The 19,969-nt window shown below is 43.8% G+C and overlaps 2 protein-coding genes across 2 annotated transcripts in view; both read right to left on the minus strand.

Moving 5' to 3' along the window:
* Positions 1-2,379: 2,379 nt before the first annotated feature.
* trmt112 (tRNA methyltransferase activator subunit 11-2) lies at positions 2,380-4,100 on the minus strand. Its single transcript, XM_029724585.1, has 4 exons — positions 3,873-4,100; positions 3,652-3,753; positions 3,270-3,362; positions 2,380-3,010 (listed from the first exon to the last, which is right to left on the minus strand). The coding sequence occupies exons 1-4, from the start codon at positions 3,945-3,947 to the stop codon at positions 2,909-2,911; spliced, it is 372 nt and encodes a 123-aa protein (XP_029580445.1). The 5' UTR covers positions 3,948-4,100; the 3' UTR covers positions 2,380-2,908.
* Positions 4,101-4,401: 301 nt separating this feature from the next.
* atg2a (autophagy related 2A) overlaps positions 4,402-19,969 on the minus strand; it is a 30,343-nt gene continuing 14,775 nt past the window's right edge. Inside the window, exons 30-39 of the mRNA XM_029724456.1 lie at positions 12,853-12,988; positions 12,383-12,613; positions 9,819-10,005; positions 8,486-8,651; positions 8,321-8,390; positions 8,133-8,215; positions 7,926-8,047; positions 7,590-7,744; positions 6,650-6,805; positions 4,402-6,509 (exon numbers count right to left, since the gene is read on the minus strand). Of these exons, the coding sequence (XP_029580316.1) occupies positions 6,273-6,509; positions 6,650-6,805; positions 7,590-7,744; positions 7,926-8,047; positions 8,133-8,215; positions 8,321-8,390; positions 8,486-8,651; positions 9,819-10,005; positions 12,383-12,613; positions 12,853-12,988 (1,543 nt within the window). The 3' untranslated portion in view covers positions 4,402-6,272. The remainder of the gene's footprint in view (positions 6,510-6,649; positions 6,806-7,589; positions 7,745-7,925; positions 8,048-8,132; positions 8,216-8,320; positions 8,391-8,485; positions 8,652-9,818; positions 10,006-12,382; positions 12,614-12,852; positions 12,989-19,969) is intronic.

Here is a 19,969-nt window from a genome sequence, read left to right on the forward strand (position 1 = left end):
CATCTGCCAAACCCAGATTTGTCCATCAGACTGCCAGATGGTGAAGTGTGATTCATCACACCAGAGAACGCATTTCCACTTATCCAGAATCCAACGGCGGCAAGCTTTACACCACTCCAGCTGACACTTGGCATTGCGCATGGTGATCTTAGGCTTGTGTGTGGCCGCTCGGCCATGGAAACCCATTTCATGAAGCTCCAGACGAACAGTTCTTGTGCTGACGTTGCTTCCAGACGCAGGTGGTAACTCACTAGTGAGTGTTGCAACCGAGAACAGACGATTTATATGTGCTACGAGCTTCAGCACTCGACTATCCCGTTCTGTGAGCTTGTTTGGCCTACTACTTCGCAGCTGAGCCATTGTTGCTCCTAGACGTTTCCACATCACAATAACAGCACTTGCAGTTGACTGGGGAAGCTCCAGCAAGGCAGAAATTTGACAAACTGACTTGTTGGAATGGTTGCATCATATGATAGTGCCACGTTGGTGCCAATGTTTGTCTTTGGAGATTGCATGGTTGTGTGCTCAATTTTATATACCTGTCAGCAACAGGTGTGGCTGAAATAACCAAATCAACTAATTTGAATGTGTGGCCACATACTTTTATATATATAGTGTCTCTACTGCTGTACATATCATTCTTAGTATAGGTTGTGTAAATTCCCCCGGTGTACATATGTAGATTGCATTTTGATACTGCTAGAGTGCTATTTGGGTTGTTAATTGGATTTGTTGTAAATTGAATTAATTTGATTCCTCCCGCCATCCTTGATTTCTTTCCTTTCTTTTTTTGGTATTTTTTCTGCATATTTTAGCTGTTTGACATTTGACTGCATTGTTAGGAGCTAGTAACATAAGCATTTTGCTGCACCGCAAAACACAGGCTAAACCGTGTACGTGACCAATACACTTTGATTTGCTGATTTACAGTTGAAGACGTAAGTTTACATACACCTTAGCCAAATACATTTAAACTCAGTTTTTCACAATTCCTGACATTTAATCCTAGTAGGATAGTTAGGATCACCACTTTATTTTAAGAATGTGAAATGTCAGAATAATAGTTGAGAGAATGATTTATTTCAGCTTTTATTTCTTTCATCACATTCCCAGTGGGTCAGAACTTTACATACACTCAATTAGTATTTGGTAGCATTGCCTTTAAATTGTTTAACTTGCGTGAAACGTTTTGGGTAGCCTTCCACAAGCTTCTCACAATAAGTTGGGTGAATTTTAGCCCATTCCTCCTGACAGAGCTGGTGTAACTGAGTCAGGTTTGTAGGCCTACTTGCTCGCACATGCTTTTTAGTTCTGCCCACAAATTGTCTATGGGATTGAGGTCAGGCCACTCCAATACCTTGGGGTCATTGTCCATTTGGAAGACCTATTTGCGACCAAGCTTTAACTTCCTGACTGATGTCTTGAGATGTTGCTTCAATATAGCCACATAATTTTCTTTCCTCATGATGCCATCTATTTTGTGAAGTGCACCAGTCCCTCCTGTAGCAAAGCACCCCCACAACATGATGCTGCCACCCCCGTGCTTCACGGTTGGGATGCTGTTCTTCGGCTTGCAACCCTCTCCCTTTTTCCTCCAAACATAACGATGGCCATTATGGCCAAACAGTTCTATTTTTGTTTCATCAGACGAGGACATTTCTCCTAAAAGTACGATCTTTGTCCCCATGTGCAGTTGCAAACCATAGTCTGGCTTTTTAATGGCGGTTTTGGAGCAGTGGCTTCTTCCTTACTGAGTGGCCTTTCAGGTTATGTCAATATAGGACTCGTTTTACTGTGGATGTAGATACTTTTGTACACGTTTCCTCCAGCATCTTCACAAGGTCCTTTGCTGTTGTTCTGGGATTGATTTGCACTTTTCGCACCAAAGTACGTTCATCTCCAGGAGACAGAATGCGTCTCCTTCCTGAGCGGTATGACGGCTGCGTGGTCCCATGGTGTTTATACTTGCGTACTATTGTTTGTACAGATGAACGTGGTACCTTCAGGTGTTTGGAAATTGCTCCCGACGATGAACCAGACTTGTGGAGGTCTACAATTTTTTTTCTGATCTCTTGGCTGATTTCCTTTGATTTTCTCATGTCAAGCAAAGAGGCACTGGGTTTGAAGGTAGGCCTTGGAATACATCCACAGGTACACCTCCAATTGACTAAAATGATGTCAATTAGCCTATCAGAAGCTTCTAAAGCCATAACATTTTCTGGAATTTTCCAAGCTGTTTGAAGGCACAGTCAACTTAGTGTATGTAAACTAAATTGTGATACAGTGAATTATAAGTGAAATAATCTGTCTGTAAACAATTGTTGGAAAAATGACTCGTGTCATGCAAAACTATAGTTCGTTAACAAGAAATTTGTGGAGTGGTTGAAAAATGAGTTTTAATGGCTCCAACCTAAGTGTATGTAAACCTCCGACTTCAACTGTATCACAGTTTGACATACTTCACCTTTCATTCATGACTATATATAGTTTTGATATGTATTTTTTTTACATGATGTAGTTGGTGTGTACCGGTATTTATTTATCTGTGTTACTTAATTACAAGGGAAGGCAGTTTAGGGTATCAAGGTAACCAAGGAGTTGTACTTCTACGGCAAAAAATTCACCGAAACATTTTTATAAAAATAAATAAAACAAAATCAGCTCACAGATATTGGACAATGTAGAAGCATTCAGATCCGTTCTGTGGTTTTCTTGGGGCAGCAGTGTGTTCACATTTCATTGCCCCAGGTACTATACTATATAACCAATTCAACAGTGTGCTATTTTTTCCTATACACTCAAACAAGAGTCCAGTTTTCCCTCACTTCTAATGCCAGCAGTCCCATACAATGAACGGTTGGGGTGAGAGGGTGGTGGATGAGGAGGGTTACCGTATAACCCCCCTCCTCTATGCCTCGTCCTCGTTCAGCAGCATGTTGGGGACACCCCGAGAGATGGGGAACTCACGGCCAGACTCGGGGCACTGCAGACACCCTTCCAGCACCTCCACCTGGACAGAGAGACAGATAAACGTCACATCACCTGAAGTTACTCTGCGTGTGTGTGAAAATAGGGTTAAACCTACAATCCCTTTTTATCAAGCAGAATGAAAGTGCCAAGAGGGAACATGACGGAGACTCTACCTAACCTGACCACTAGATGTCCTCATATTCCCACAATAAATGCATTACGCTTCTTTCTACTGACCAAAATAGTAGTAGATAGAACTAAGTAATGAACAACATCAGGTTATTTATGGTGAACCTCACCTCCAGCAGAACCCTGTGTACTTTACGCAGGAAGTCTTCATTATTCTCATAGTCCGTGACCAGTTCTGCAGGTAAATCTTGGAGATGGCCCAGCTGGAGAAAAGACCACAGTTAGGAATTAGGATATACACGAAGACAGTGATATTGCCATACAACCACAATCACTATAACAAGAATTTAGGTAAAGCCTTTCTGTATCAGACCCAAGTATAGTGTCTACATGTCATCTAGGCTGTTGGCCAAGCTAATTATTCTACCTCTGTTGGCCAAGCTAATTATTCTACCTCTGTTGGCCTAGCTAATTATTCTACCTCTGTCGGATACAGTAGCTTGAAATGACTTTGTAAAAGTGTGTTAGTGTTAGTCAGACAGACGGACTAACCCCATCAGCCGCCTGAACCAGAGCGCTCCACTCCAATTTGGGGATCATTCGACTCACGAAATTGGGATTAAACTCCACCTCACTCACTTTCACCTCCGTCGCCTGGGATCCGCACAAACGGGATGAAAAAAAGCACATATTAGCTAGCTAAATACGTGGTGCATTTCACACATTGCAAGTTGCCGCAACTCTGCAAGCTGGTTTTGAGCAGACTTCCTTACCTTGATGAGGAGAGGGTATCCTTTGGTTACCCCTTTCACGTGAGATGTCAACATGTTGTGCGTCAGTAGTTTCATGCTTACAGTCTATGAATGTCGCTTATATAATCAAAGAAAGTGAGAACCAGTAGCTTTGTCAATATATACTGTATCTACAGTAACTATAATTCTCTACCGTGCAAACTAAAAACAACGCGTTTACATGTGGACCGGAAATGTCGAAATTGTAACAGTGAACAGTTTCCCCCAAACACAGATCCTCCTAAAAACAGGTTCCTAGCAGTACAAATGGTTTCCGGAAATCAGATAAAAATATAATTGACTAGGCAAGTCAGTTAAGAACAAATTCTTATTTGGTCGTCCTGCGGGGACGGGGGTTGGGATTAAAAATAAAAATATAGGACAAAACACACATGATAAGAGAGACACCACAACACTACATAAAGAAAGACCTAAGAAAACAGCATGGCACAATCTTTTATTTATTTGGTCAACTGTAAAAAAGAAAAGAAAAAAAAAGCACAAAACCATGTTAAGTTTTTTATATTCATGTTTTATTTTTTGTATTAATATGTGTACTCATTGTCTTAATATTATACAGGTCATTCTTACAGATATGATATAGTAAATACACAGAGGTTACCCGGCAGGTCCGATCTGCTTGTTTACAGTTGCACTAGGGTCAGACAGCATTCCTCTGTAAATTAAGACAATGCGGCGCCGGCGGGAGATATGGCTCGGAATACGTACCTCAATGCAGGGATGAGAAATGAGTCGTACTCCGAATTGTCCCAACTGTTACACCAAGAAGATTGAACGACTTCTTAGGATAATGGGACAATTTTGAGTACCAAAACATTTCTCATCCCTGGATTGAGGCATGTTTTCCTAGCCATATCTTGCCCCCGGCTCCACGATGTCTTAATATACAAAGGTATGCTGTCAGACCCTAGTGCAGCTGAAAGCAAGCGGGTTGGATCTGCCGGCTAACACAGAGGTGTGACCAATATAACCAAAGGGTCACCCTCACAAGAAACCACTAACCCACCCACACACACACACACACAAACTCCATCTTATGCACACACATACCTAAACATATATTCCTTAAACATATTGAACAAAAGATAAAAATGTAAAACGTTTGACCACAAACCCCCCTTTTTCCCCCATGTCTTAACCCTTCAGACATCCCACCAACACTGTTATTTTGAAAACGAATATGATAATTAATACTAGTGTTTAACATAATTAGAAAAATACAAAAAAAAAAAAACGCAGGAAGGCAACTAACGAGACGAAGAAGATAATTTTCTGTTGAGAGGAAGGAACCAGACTTGTGATAAGGTTCAAGGCCCTGAGGGGGACATCTTGCTCTGACAGAAACAAAACAGTTAACAGTAAGTACAAATTGATGACCAAACGCTGGCAAGCATTAAAAGCAAGGAAAGCCATTTGACAGAGAGGAAAGGACATTTCTCTAGTTTGTTCAGTTCATCATCCATATTCTCCCATGACTGCATCTAGTTAATACAACCAGGCCATTGTGTCCATTGGTCAAATATGAACAAGTAAGCATACAGAGAGATGAGTATAGTTTTCAGGAAGGCAATAAAAGTAGACATTGATTTAAAACCAAAAGGGGGAGAGGCGAGGGAACTCGGCATTGAAAAAGCTTATGGCACAAACACTGGGGTGGGGATGTGTACAGGCTAGGATAGAACAATCACAGAGTTGCATTTTGAGTTGAGGAACTATGACATTCCTAACCTTTGTAAGAATCTCAGCAAAGGCCACTATAATATAGTTTCTTCAGTCTCCTCCATCCATATCTCAAAGGAATAGAGGATGTTACCCTCCAATAGAATGAGTTCCCGGACTCAGATTAAGCCTACTCCTAAAATGCATGCTCAATTAAGGATCGCCATTCAAGGTGCTTTTCAGTCCAGGAATAGGTTTAATCTCAATCTGGGAAACCGGCCCATAGTCTGATCAACAGAAGGCTGGGAGAGCTACTGATTAACACGTTTAATCCCACCTACTACAGACCTTATACTAGACTAGAGCCCTGTATGCCCTTTGTCAGCGTTGACGGCTAAACAAGAAGTCAACCCAGAATGACAGTGATATGTTGACGTACTAATAAAAGGTAGAGTATCTGCATCATGTACATACTGCTGCAAGGAGAGTGAACTGAACTCTATTTGATTGCGTTGAAGAAAGAAAACTAAAAATGTATCTCGATCCATCTGGAGCCACATAAAATACTGGGTGTCAATCACTCCGCAGTAGTTATGTTTTTTTGCATTAAAAATTCACTCACACATTCACTTCCTTCATCGGTTCAGCCACATAACTTCACCACCATATCCTTAACCTTTTACCCAGCCACCACCAGAATCCTCACTCTTGGCCTTCGTCGGAGCGCCATTTTAAGAAGTCCTCCTTCCGTGCATCTGGCTTGATCTGGTTCCGCATGCCCCCCAGTAGGTTGGACGTTGCCTCGGACGCCACTATTAAGGGACGGACGACGGTGGGCGGGATCTGACGCAGGACTCCGCCCACAGCACCAGGCAGACCTTTCTGCTCATGCCCGCGAGACGCCACGTCACATAGCGTTTGAGCTGTGTCCATCATACCCTGGGAAACAGACAGAAAACAGAGGGTGAGGAAGAGAAGTGTGCATGTGTGAGAATGAGTGTTAGTGAGAATGCTAGGCCTTTTATTGTCATTCTAAAATGCTTGATTTAAATAAATGTATTTATCAGTAGAACATGTACCTCTCTGACAGTGTCATAGGCCTTAGCCACACCCTCTCTGAGGTCGGCAGGCTGGTGGGCGCGGCGGGGCTGGTTGGAGGGCGGTCGGCCCTCTGTGATGTAACGGTTCAGGGGGGGCGTCGGGGACAGGATGTCGTACACCGTCTCCGCTGTGGCCTTGAGGAGAAAGAGCAGGTTTATTACAACTCTGTAAGAGAGTGAAGCACATCACAGCATTGGAGGAATCTGTATTACTGCTCCCAGTGGCTTCTACCTGTATGGTTGCTTCTAGTCTTTCAGTTCTTTCCTACATGGTTTATGTATCCTAACCCTTTCCTACATGGTTTAGGTATCCTAACCCTTTCCTACATGGTTTAGGTATCCTAACCCTTTCCTACATGGTTTAGGTATCCTAACCCTTTCCTACATGGTTTAGGTATCCTAACCCTTTCCTACATGGTTTAGGTATCCTAACCCTTTCCTACATGGTTTAGGTATCCTAACCCTTTCCTACATGGTTTAGGTATCCTAACCCTTTCCTACATGGTTTAGGTATCCTAACCCTTTCCTACATGGTTTAGGTATCCTAACCCTTTCCTACATGGTTTAGGTATCCTAACCCTTTCCTACATGGTTTAGGTATCCTAACCCTTTCCTACATGGTTTAGGTATCCTAACCCTTTCCTACATGGTTTAGGTATCCTAACCCTTTCCTACATGGTTTAGGTATCCTAACCCTTTCCTACATGGTTTAGGTATCCTAACCCTTTGGCCACAATCTATGATACATGACTAAGAATAGTGGTATTAACATGTATAGTGTGTAGTACATGGGATGCATTGTTTCAACCTATATGTCCATGTGAGCTGCACGTATGATTGGTATTCTACCGCTGTGTGGCCTACGGACAGTCTGTTGCCTGCTAATAGTCTGTGGTTAGAGGTCAGAGGTCAGTAGTACCTGTATGGCCTGCACCAGTCTGTTGCTGAGCTCCAGAGCAGCAGAGGCAGTGGAGGTACCGAAGGACGCTGCTCCCCGCTGGAGACCCCGGATAATGCGGCCATCCCGCCTGTACTGCTCTATGGGCATCCAGAACAAGTCCCTCACTCCATGGACTAGACAGAGAGAAAGTTACACAACAAAAAACAATTGAGATCAACACTAAATGAGGTTGTGAAAGTAGCCTAGCTATAAACCATACTGCAAGAGAACAATTCTATTATTATGGTTATAACTCAGGGACAACGGCAAAGAAACAAAGAACACCATACAAGTGACGTCACTTCCCGTACTTACACAGCTGAACTACAGAGTGCATGGGGCCTACACCTCCCAGAATGCCCGGCAGCTGGTTCTTTCTGATGTCTGTCAGCCACTCAGTGACAGCGTACTGAATCACCTTATCTACACCCAGAAGTCTGGGAGGAAGAGAGAGAAAAGCGTTAAGAAAAAGACACTTGCTTCAGACTCCACAGAAACCCCACAGAGTTAGTGTTGTTGTACCCGTGTCGGCAGCAAAGTCTCTTCAGCTTCAGTTCAGAGCAATTCAGCTGGGCCAGACCAATAAGAATCCCTGCAAACGTTCCCTAGGAAACAATCACAGTGCAAAGGTCAAGTGTGTGACATAACATAACCACAGAGATGAGTTCACTGACAAAGCATCGCAGTTAAAATGTCCTTTGTCCTTTCACCTGCTCAATGACCACATGCTTGCCCTGGTAGTCAAGCCAGATGGGGACTTCAGAGGTGAAACGGAACTCCCTTAGAAAGGAAAGACAATGAATAAATAATTAACACATTCGAAATAGACTTGTTTTTAAATAAATACTTTTTGGCATGATTAAGTTAGTAATTACCGGAAGTAGATTGGCTGATCAGTGGAAGAGGTGGAGCCAGCGGACGAGGAGCTCTGCTCACTATAGGTGGTTTCTACAGAAGCAGTGAGGTCAGGACCCAGACCAGAAGTGGTCTCCGTGCCAATGACCCCATCTTCAGTGGGCTTCTGAGAAGTGTCTGTCTTTACTGTGAGAGGACAGAGAGAAAATAAAGAAAATAGGAGAAAGTATTGAGTGGTTGAGGAGGATATACTGGGATCGAACCCCAGGCTGTAGTGATGCCGCAACCCTGTGTTGCAGTGCTTTAGACCGCTGCGCCACTCAGGAGGCTCGACAAACCATTTCTGTATGGACCTTTGTGCCCAGGGACATTAACATGCTGAAACAGGAAAGGGCCTCACACATTTGTGCCAACATTTTGGGGAAGCACAGAATCGTTGAGAATGTCATTGTATGCTGTAGCGTTAAGATTTCCCCTGACTGGAACTAAGGGGCCTAGCCTGAACCATGAAAAACAGCCCCAGACCATTATTCCTCCTCTACCAAACTTTATAGTTGGCACTGCATTTGGGCAGGTAGAATTATTCCTGGCATCCGCCAAACCCAGATTTGTCCGTTGGACTGCCAGATGATGAAACGTGATTGATCACTCCAGAGAACGCGTTTCCACTGCTCCAGGAGTCTAATAGCAGCAAGCTTTACACCACTCTAGCCGATGCTTGGCATTGCACATGGTGATCTTAGGTTTGTATGCGGCTGCTTGGCCATGGAAACCCATTTAATAAAGCTCCCAATGAACATTTATTTTGCTGGCGTTGCTTCCAGAGGCATTTTGGAACTTGGTAGTGAGTGTTGCAACCAAGGACAGACGATTTTTACATGCTATACGCTTCAGCACTTGGCGGTCATGTTCTGTGAGCTTGTGTGGCCTACCACTTTGTGGCTGAGCCGGTGTTGCTCCTAGATGTTTACACTTCACAATAACAGCACCTACAGTTGACCGGGGTAGCTCTAGCAGGGCAGAAATGTGACGAACTGACTTGTTGGAAAGGTGGCATCCTATGACGGTGCCACGTTGAATGTCACTGTTCAATAAGGCCATTTTACTAACAATGTTTGTCTATGGAGATTGCATGGCTGTGTGCTCGATTTTATACACCAGTCAGCAACAGGTGTGGCTGAAATAACCGAATCCACTCATTTGAAGGGGTGTTCATATACTTTTGTATATATAGTGTATGATACAGAGCACCACAAATTAATGCTATGTATGACTGTTTTCCTGATTCATGTGACCTGAGCAGGAAAAAGCTTTTTTGTAGAGTACAAAAAAAAACACAGTGATGGTGCTCACCCTCAGCTGCAGGATCCATAGGCAGGTAGGGGTTAACTCCAGCAGCCAGACTACTGAAGAAATCCTTCAGGAAGAACAAGGCATCCTGGTCGATGTTGAGTCGGAGGGGGAGGAGGCTGATTCTTAAACAACACTCTGGACCACCTACACCTGAGTCTGGACACACCTGCAGGGCCTTCACTGTTAACTGGGACACACAGACATAGACAGCACATTAGAACCCAATATCATAGAAAACGTTATTTATTTTTATTTCACCTTTATTTAACCAGGTAGGCCAGTTGAGAACAAGTTCTCATTTACAACTGCGACGTGGCCAAGATAAAGCAAAGCAGTGAGACAAAAAACAACAGTTACACATAGGACAAACAAAAGTACAGTCAATAACACAATAGAAAAATCTATACACAGTGTGTGCAAATGGAGTAAGGAAGTAAGGCAATAAATAGGCCATAGTAGTGAGGTAATTACAATTTAGCAAATTAACACTGAAGTGATAGATGTGCAGATGATGATGTGCAAGTAGAAATACTGGTGTGCAAAAGAGCAAAAAAGTAAATAAAAACAATATGGGGATGAGGTAGGTAGTTGGGTGGGCTATTTACAGATGGACTGTGTACAGCTGCAGCGATCGGTAAGCTGCTCAGATAGCTGATGCTTAAAGTTAGTGAGAGAGATATAGGTCTCCAACTTCAGTGATTTGTGCAATTCGTTCCAGTCACTGGCAGCAGAGAACTGGAAGGAAAGGCGGCCAAAGGATGTGTTGGCTTTGGGGATGACCAGAGAGATATAACTGCTGGAGCGTGTGCTACGGGTGGGTGTTGTTATGGTGACCAGTGAGCTGAGATAAGGTGGAGCTTTACCTAACAAAGACTTATAGATGACCTGGAGCCAGTGGGTCTGGCGACGAATATGTAGCGAGGGCCAGCCGACGAGAGCATACAGGTCGCAGTGGTGGGTGGTGGTATATGGGGCTTTGGTTACAAAACAGATGGCACTGTGATAGACTGCATCCAGTTTGCTGAGTAGAGTGTTGGAGGCTATTTTGTAAATGACATCGCCGAAGTCGAGGATCGGTAGGATAGTCAGTTTTACGAGGGTATGTTTGGCAGCGTGAGTGAAGGAGGCTTTGTTGTGAAATAGGAAGCCGGTTCTAGATTTAATTTTGGATTGGAGATGCTTAATATGAGTCTGGAAGGAGAGTTTACAGTCTAACCAGACACCTAGGTATTTGTAGTTGTCCACATATTCTAAGTCAGAACCGTCAAGTGTAGTGATGCTAGTTGGGCGGGTGCGGGCAGCGATCGGTTGAAGAGCATGCATTTAGTTTTACTAGCATTTAAAAGCAGTTGGAGGCCACGGAAGGAGTGTTGTACGGCATTGAAGCTTGTTTGGAGGTTTGTTAACACAGTGTCCAAAGAAGGGCCAGATGTGTATACAGAATGGTGTCGTCTGCGTAGAGGTAGATGAAGGAATCACCCGCAGCAAGAGCGACATCATTGATATATACAGAGAAAAGAGTCGGCCCGAGAATTGAACCCTGTGGTACCCCCATAGAGACTGCCAGAGGTACGGACAACAGGCCCTCCGATTTAACACACTGAACTCTATCTGAGAAGTAGTTGGTGAACCAGGTGAGGCAGTCATTTGAGAAACCAAGGCTGTTGAGTCTGCTGATAAGAATACGGTGATTGACAGAGTCGAAAGCCTTGGCCAGGTTGATGAAGACAGCTACACAGTACTGTCTTTTATCGATGCCGGTTATGATATCGTTTAGTACCTTGAGCGTGGCTGAGGTGCACCCATGACCAGCTCTGAAACTGGATTGCACAGCGGAGAAGGTACGTTGGGATTCGAAATGGTCAGTGATCTGTTTGTTAACTTGGCTTTCGAAGACTTTAGAAAGGCAGGGCAGAATGGATATAGGTCTGTAACAGTTTGGGCCTAGAGTTTATACATTTTTTTAGTTTGGGTCTAGAGTGTCTCCCCCTTTGAAGAGGGGGATGACCGAGGCAGCTTTCCAATCTTTAGGAATCTCGGGGGATACGAAAGAGGTTGAACAGACTGGTAATAGGGGTTGCAACAATGTCGGCGGATAATTTTAGAAAGAGAGGATCCAGATTGTCTAGCCCAGCTGATTTGTACGGGTCCAGGTTTTGCAGCTCTTTCAGAACATCTGCTATCTGGATTTGGGTGAAGGAGAAGCTGGGGAGGCTTGGGCAAGTAGCTGTGGGGGGTGCGGAGCTGTTGGCCGGGGTTGGGGTAGCCAGGAGGAAAGCATGGCCAGCCGTAGAGAAATGCTTATTGAAATTCTAGATTATCGTGGATTTATCGGTGGTGACAGTGTTTCCTAGCCTCAGTGCAGTAGGCAGCTGGGAGGAGGTGCTCTTATTCTCCATGGACTTTACAGTGTCCTAGAACTTTTGGGATTTAGAGCTATAGGATGCAAATTTCTGTTTGAAAAAGCTTATAATTCCACTGTAAATTAAAATCATTGTTAAAAACTGACTTTCACAACAAAAAGTAAATAATGATAAATGGCTATAAAAAGCCTCTTCTCTCACCATGTTGGAGTGTGCTCTGCGTGGCATGCTCTCGCTGGTGTACAGGTAGAGGAACTTGTTGAGCTGGGACGAGGCCAGGCGGTCGCGTATCTCCAGCTCCTGAACGATGAACACTTGGCGGGACAGAGGCTGCTCGCCCACCGCGCCAACCCCCACCCCAGGCACCCCTCCCTCCTGACACGGCCCAGCCGCAGACACCACCACCAGATACGACTCGTGCTGGAAGCTCACCTGGAATAGGAATGGCACATTTAACTAACAGTACCAGTTGTAGCTTTTTGCTGTCTCCACTTTAACAAAAGCATCGGTTGACATTTACGCTACACTCCAACTGAACATATCCTTACGATGGGGAAAAAAATTAACTAGCTTTCCATTTTGTACAGAGAAAAAAAATCAAAGTCAAACAATATCTTTAGAGTACTGTATGGACACACCTTGTGCACACACAGTACATATAGACTCCCTACCTTGGTGAGCTGGATCTCCATGAGCAGGTTGTGTTGTCGTCCACCACCTCCAGCCCAACGCCAAGAATTCTGAGGCCGTGACGGAGCAGCGGAGCGGGACGGGGACCCACGCATCCCACAGGGGGCAGAGCGACCCCTAGAGAGAGAGGGGGGGAAGGAGGGAGAAAGGAGCTTGATGATCATTAAGAGAGAAATCTTACAAATTCAAGTGCCTGTTGCTGGGTTGTGTACAACAACAAAAAAGTTAAGAAAAGATTTACTTAATGAATTAAAGTAAAAAAAATTTATCAAAAAGTAACATAACAATAACGACGCTATATACAGCAGGTACCGGTACAGAGTCAATGTGAGGGGGTACAGGCTAGTCGAGGTCATTTGTAAAGTGACTATGCATAGATAATAAACAGCGAGTAGCAGCAGTGTAACAACAGAGGGGGTTGGGAGAATTTGATTAATTGCTCAGCAGTCTTATGGCTTCGGGGTAGAAGCTGTTAAGGAGCCTTTTGGTCCTAGAATTGGTGCTCCGGGCACCGCTTGCCATGCGGTAGCAGAGAGAACATTCTATGACTTGGGTAACAGGAGTCTCACAATTTTTTGGGCCTTCCTCTGACACCGCCTAGTATATACACTGTGTGCACAATTATTAGGCAAGTTGTATGTTTGAGGATTAATTTTATTATTGAACAACAACAGCACTCTCGGTCAATCCAAAATGTTAATAAACCTCAAACCTGAATATTTAAGAAAGTAAAAGTGAGGTTTTGGCTTTCTTTGGAGAATATCTATGGGTGCACAATTATTATGCAACTAAATGAAAAACGAAAAGTTCCCCGTCTCACGTGTTCATTTTCATCTGTTAAAGTGAGAATAATAAACAAACAACTCAAAATGTATAAACAAACATTTGACACTTCAAAAAAAAAAAGACCAATATAGCCACCCTTCTTTTCAATAACAGTCATAAGCCTTTCATCCATGGAGTCTGTCAGTTTCTTGATCTGTTGACCATCAACTGTTTGTTCAGCAGCAACCACAGCCTCCCAGACACTGGTCAGAGAGGTGTACTGTTTTCCTTCACCGTAAATCCTCCGTTTAAGAAGGGACCATAAGTTCTCAATAGGGTTTAGGTCAGGTGAGGAAGGGGGCCCATGTCATTATTCTTTCATCGTTAAGGCCTTTACTGGCTAGCCACGCAGTGGAGTACTTCGATGCATGCGATGGAGCATTGTCCTGCATAAAAATCATGGTCTTTTTGAAAGATGCAGACTTCTTCCTGTACCACTGCTTGAAGAAAGTGTCTTCTAAAAACTGTCAGTAGGTTTGGGAGTTGAGTTTGAGTCCATCTTCAACCCAAAAAGGTCCAACTAGCTCATCTTTAATAATACCACCCCATACCAGTACCCCACCTCCACCTTGCTGGCGTCTGAGTCGAAGTGGAACGCCGTGCCCGTTACTGATCCAGCCACGGGCCCATCCATCTGGTCCGTCAAGAGTCACTCTCATCTCATCAGTCCATAAAACCTTTGAAAAATCTGTCTTCAGATATTTCTTGGCCCAGTCTTGACGTTTCAACTTGTGTGTCTTGTTCAGCGGTGGTCGGGTTTCAGCCTTCCTTACCTTGGCCATGTCTCTGAGCACTGAACACCTTGTATTTCTGGGCACTCCAGGTAGGTTGCAGTTCTGGAATATGACAGACTGGAGGATAATGGGTTCCTGGTAGCTTCACGTTTGATTCTTCTCAAATCTTTGGCAGTTAATTTGCGTCTTTTTTTCTCAACACGGTTCTTGCGACCCTGTTGACTATATGCAACAAAACGTTTGATAGGTTCTGTGATCACGCCCCAATATCTTAGCAATTTCAAGAGATCTGCATTCCTCTGAAATACTTTTTACAATTTTTGACTTTTCAGAGTCAGTTAAATCTCTTGTTTGGCCCATTTTGCCTGAGGAAAAGAAGCTGCCTAATAATTATACACACCTTCATATAGGGTGTTGATCTCCTTAGGCCACACCCTCCCTCATTACACATCACCTGATATGCTTAAATCCAATAAGCATTCCAGTTTATACAGCTTGGAGTTGGGAAATATGCATAATAATGATGATATGGTCAAAATACTGACTTGCCTAATAATTGTGCAGACAGTGTAGGTCCTGGATGGCAGGAAGCTTGGCCCCAGTGATGTACTGGGCCGTACGCACTACCCTCTGTAGCACCTTACGGTCAGATGCCGAACAGTTGCCATACCAGGCAGTGATGCAACCGGTCAGGATGCTCACGATGGTGCAGCTGTAGAACCTTTTGAGGATCTGAGGACCCATGCCAAATCTTTTCAGTCTGAGGGGGAAAAGGTGTTGTCATGCCCTCTTCACATCTGTCTTGGTGTGTTTGGACCATGATAGTTTGTTGGTGATGTGGACACCAAGGAACTTGACTCTCGACCCGCTCCACTTCAGCCCCGTCGATGTTAATGGGGGCCTGTTCGACCCTCCGTTTCCTATAGTCCACGATCAGCTCCTTTATCTTGCTCCCATTGACGGAGAGGTTGTTGTCCGTCTCTGACCTCCTCCCTATAGGCTGTCATCGTTGTCGGTGATCAGGCCTACACCATTGTTGTCATCAGTAAACTTAATGATGGCCTTGCAGTCGTGGGTGAACAGAGAGTACAGGAGGGGACTAAGCACACACACCCAAGGGGCGTGTTGAGGATCAGCATGGCAGATGTGTTGTTGCCTACCCTTACCACCTGGGGGCAGCCCGTCAGGAAGTCCAGGATCCAGTTGCAGAGGGAGGTATTTAGTCCCAGGGTCCTTAGCTTAGTAATGAGCTTTGTTGGCAATATGGTGTTGAACGCTGAGCTATAGTCAATGAACAGCATTCTCACATAGGTGTTCCTTTTGTCCAGATGGGAAAGGGCAGTGTGGAGCGCGATAGAGATTGCGTCATCTGTGGATTTGTTGGGGCGGTATGCGAATTGGAGTGGGTCTAGGGTTTCCGGCATGATAGTGTTGATGTGAGCCATGACCAGCCTTGCAAAGTACTTCATGGCTACCGACGTGAGTGCTACGGGGCAGTAAACTTTTAGGCAGGTTACCTTTGCTTTCTTGGGCACAGAGACTATGGTGGTCTGTTTGAAACATGTAGGCATTACAGACTTGGTCAGGTAGAGGTTGAAAATGTCTGAAGACACTTGCCAGTTGGGCCGTGCATGCTTTGAGTACACGTCCTGGTAATCTGTCTGGCCCCGTGGCTTTGTGAATGTTGACCTGTGTAAAAGGTCTTGCTCACATCGGCTATGGAGAGCGTGGTCACACAGTCATCCAGAACAGCTGGTGCGCTCATGCATGCTTCAGTGTTTCTTGCCTCAAAGTGAGCATAAAAAAGGCATGTAGCTCGTCTGGTAGGCTCACATCCCTGGGCAGATCGCGGCTGGGTTTCCCTCTGTAGTCCGTAATATTTTTTGAGCCCTGCCACATGTGTATTAGCATTCAATCTTAGTCCTGTATTGATGCTTTGCCTGTTTGATGGTTCGTCGGAGGGCATAGTGGGATTTCTTATAAGCGTACGGATTAGTGTCCTGCTCCTTGAAAGCGGCAGCTCTAGCCTTTAGCTCGGTGCGAATGTTGCCTGTAATCCATAGCTTATGGTTGGGAAATCGATGCACTTATTGATGAAGCAGGTGACTGAGGTGGTATACTCCTTAATGCCATCGGATGAATCCCGGAACATATTCCAGTCTGTGCTAGCAAAACAGTCCTGTAGCGTAGCATCTGCGTCATCTGACCACTTCCGTTTTGAGCGAGTCACTGGTACTTCCTGCTTTAGTTTTTGCTTGTAAGCAGGAGGATAGAATTATGGTCAGATTTGCCAAATGGAGGGCGAGGGAGAGCTTTGTATCTGTCTCTGTGTGTGGAGTAAAGGTGGTTTAGAGCTTTTTCCTCTGGTTGCACATGTGACATGCTTGTAGAAATGAGGTAAAAAATAATTAAGTTTGTCTGCATTAAAGTCCCCGGCAACTAGGAGCGCCGCTTCTGGATGAGCATTTTCTTGTTTGCTTATGGCCGTATACCGGTCGTTGAGTGCAGTCTTAGTGTCAGCATCGGTTTGTGGTGGTAAATAGACGCCTACGAATAATATAGATGAGAACTCTTGGTAGATAGTGTGGTCTACAGCTTATCACGAGGTATTCTACCTCAGGTGAGTAATACCTCGAGACTTCTTTAATATTAAACATCGCGCACCAGCAGTTGACAAATAGACACACCCCTGCCCCGCGTCATACCAGATGTAGATGCTCTGTCCTGGCGATCCACAGAGAAGCCATCCAGCTCTATATTATCCGTGTCGTCGTTCAGCCACGCCTCAGTGAAACATATAACAGTTTTTAAGGTCCCATTGGTAGGATAGTCTTAATTGTAGATCGTCCAGTTTGTTTCCCAATTATTGGCCAACGTGCAATCATACGGAGGGTAGTGGTGGTTTCCCTACTCGTCTGCGAATTCTTACAAGGCACCCCGCCCTCCTCCCCCTTTTCTTCACGCTGTTAACCTGTTGGGGATAGGGGGCAGTATTTGCACGGCCGGATAAAAAACGTACCCGATTTAATCTGGTTACTACTCCTGCCCAGTAACTAGAATATGCATATAATTGTTTGATTTGGATAGAAAACACCCTAAAGTTTCTAAAACTGTTTGAATGGTGTCTGTGAGTATAACAGAACTCATTTGGCAGTCAAAACCCTGAGAAGATTCCAAACAGGAAGCGCTCTGACTTTTTCTTGATCATCTCTAACCAAAACAGGGGATCTCTGGCATGACGTGACATTTTCTAATGCTCCCATAGGCTCTCAGAAGGCGCCAGAACGATGAATGGTGGCTTTGCAGGCCATGGCTGAAAAACAGTAGCGCATTTTGTAAGTGGTCGATCTGAGGACAATGAGACTGGAGGCGCGTGCACGAGCCGACACCATGTTTAATTTCTCTCTTTGAACGAAAACAACGACTCCCGGTCGGAATATTATGGCTTTTTTTATGAGAAAAATAGCATAAAAATTGATTTTAAACAGCGTTTGACATGCTTCGAAGTACGGTAATGGAATATTTTGAATATTTTGTCACGAAACGCGTCGGGCTCGTCACCCTTCTTACCCTTCGGATAGTGTCTTGAACGCACGAACAAAACGCCGCTATTTGGATATAACTATGGATTATTTGGAACCAAACCAACATTTGTTATTGAAGTAGAAGTCCTGGGAGTGCATTCTGACAAAGAACAGCAAAGGTAATCAAACTTTTCTAATAGTAAATCGGAGTTTGGTGAGTACCACACTTGGTGGGTGTCAAAATAGCTAGCCTGTGATGGCCGGGCTATCTACTCAGAATATTGCAAAATGTGCTTCCACCGAAAAGCTATTTTAAAATCGGACATAGCGATTGCATAAAGGAGTTCTGTATCTATAATTCTTAAAATAATTGTTATGTTTTTTGTGAACGTTTATCGTGAGTAATTTAGTAAATTCACCGGAAGTGTTCGGTGGGAATGCTAGTCACATGCTAATCTAAAAAGCTGTTTTTTTATATAAATATGAACTTGATTGAACAAAACATGCATGTATTGTATAACATAATGTCCTAGGATTGTCATCTGATGAAGATCATCAAAGGTTAGTGCTGCATTTAGCTGTGGTTTGGGTTTATGTGACATTATATGCTAGCTTGAAAAATGGGTGTCTGATTATTTCTGGCTGGGTACTCTGCTGACATAATCTAATGTTTTGCTTTCGTTGTAAAGCCTTTTTGAAATCGGACAGTGTGGTTAGATTAATGAGAGTCTTGTCTTTAAAAATGGTGTAAAATAGTCATATGTTTGAGAAATTGAAGTAATAGCATTTCTAAGGTATTTGAATATCGCGCCACGGAATTACACTGGCTGTTGAGTAGGTGGGACGCAAGCGTCCCACTGGCCCAGAGAGGTTAACAGAGATTTGGGCCTTGTCTTGACAAAGCAGTATGTCCTTCGCGTCGGACTCATTAAAGAAAAAAAATCTTTGTTCAGTTCGAGCTGTTCTGATGTCCAGAAGATCTTTTCGGTCATAAGAGATGGTAGTAGCAACACAATGTACAAAACGAGTGTTGTGTCTGTGACTATCATTAAATGTGAAGACTTATTTTATCAAATCAATTCTCTAGGTTTAATTATTACGTGATTAAACTAATCATTGTCTCTCTGCTGAAAACACTTGATCGTCCTGTAGAGTTCATCAGAGTCTCTGGTTAACTTTCCCATAAGTCACAATCTTTTGTGGTTGTCGGTGTTTAGAATGGATACTTCAGAGTACCATTCGGAAATGTTCTCATAGATAGATGCTTCGGCGGTTGTTGGTATTCTCGTTCTAGACTTACGTAATTTCTAGCTGCAGACTAGTAATTATACGTCTAAGATTTGCTCCTATTCTGTAGTGATCGATAGTCTGAGTTTAACCATTTCCAGCCGTGTAGCCAAACTACAGCTGTAGCTGTAGCCAGCTGTAGCCATTCCAATGTGGGAACTCCGTCCCGGTGTTCTCTGACTTCTTAACCATTCGAGACGTCCTGTTTACCGTGGGGTTTCTTTGGCATGAAATGTACATTTCGTCACGGGTGGTTTTATACACTTCAAAGAAAAGGGCGGTCCATGACGCCTAATGTGATGTCTGGGTTCATGGTGGTGTGGCCACTGACTAGTTAATCTTTACATGAAAATCCATACTCTCATTTAGAAGGTTAACATCACATTACATCTTTTCACAAATAGTTTCATGTTTAATCACGTTTCACAATATTTAGATGTAAACCTGACAGCTGGGAAATGTACACTTTAAGAGATACAGTTGTGTGTTTCCTGTCCTTCATGAGATCACAAAATGAAACGCACTCGTCATAACTGTCCCTTAAGCCAATCCAACATTCTCAAAAAACTATAAATATTGTTTAGTTGTCCCATTTTGGGGATTAGGAATTTTGAACAAAATAAGTTCTTTGTTCTGGTAGACTCTCTCAATACTGCATGGCAGTTTCTACCAGGTAGGTATTTACAACCTGTCGTAAAGTCATAAATCTATGTAGAGAGAGACTGGGG

The sequence above is a fragment of the Salmo trutta genome, chromosome 3, assembly GCF_901001165.1.
Source record: "Salmo trutta chromosome 3, fSalTru1.1, whole genome shotgun sequence".
Classification (NCBI taxonomy): domain Eukaryota; kingdom Metazoa; phylum Chordata; class Actinopteri; order Salmoniformes; family Salmonidae; genus Salmo; species Salmo trutta.

Excerpts from the sequence above, each read along its gene's own strand:
- trmt112 (XM_029724585.1), bottom strand. The coding sequence starts at position 3,947 with ATGAAACTACTGACGCACAACATGTTGACATCTCACGTGAAAGGGGTA. Across the intron at positions 3,754-3,872 it reads GATACCCTCTCCTCATCAAG|GCGACGGAGGTGAAAGTGAG; the intron begins GTAAGGAAGTCT and ends TGCGGATCCCAG. Across the intron at positions 3,011-3,269 it reads TACACAGGGTTCTGCTGGAG|GTGGAGGTGCTGGAAGGGTG; the intron begins GTGAGGTTCACC and ends CTCTCTGTCCAG.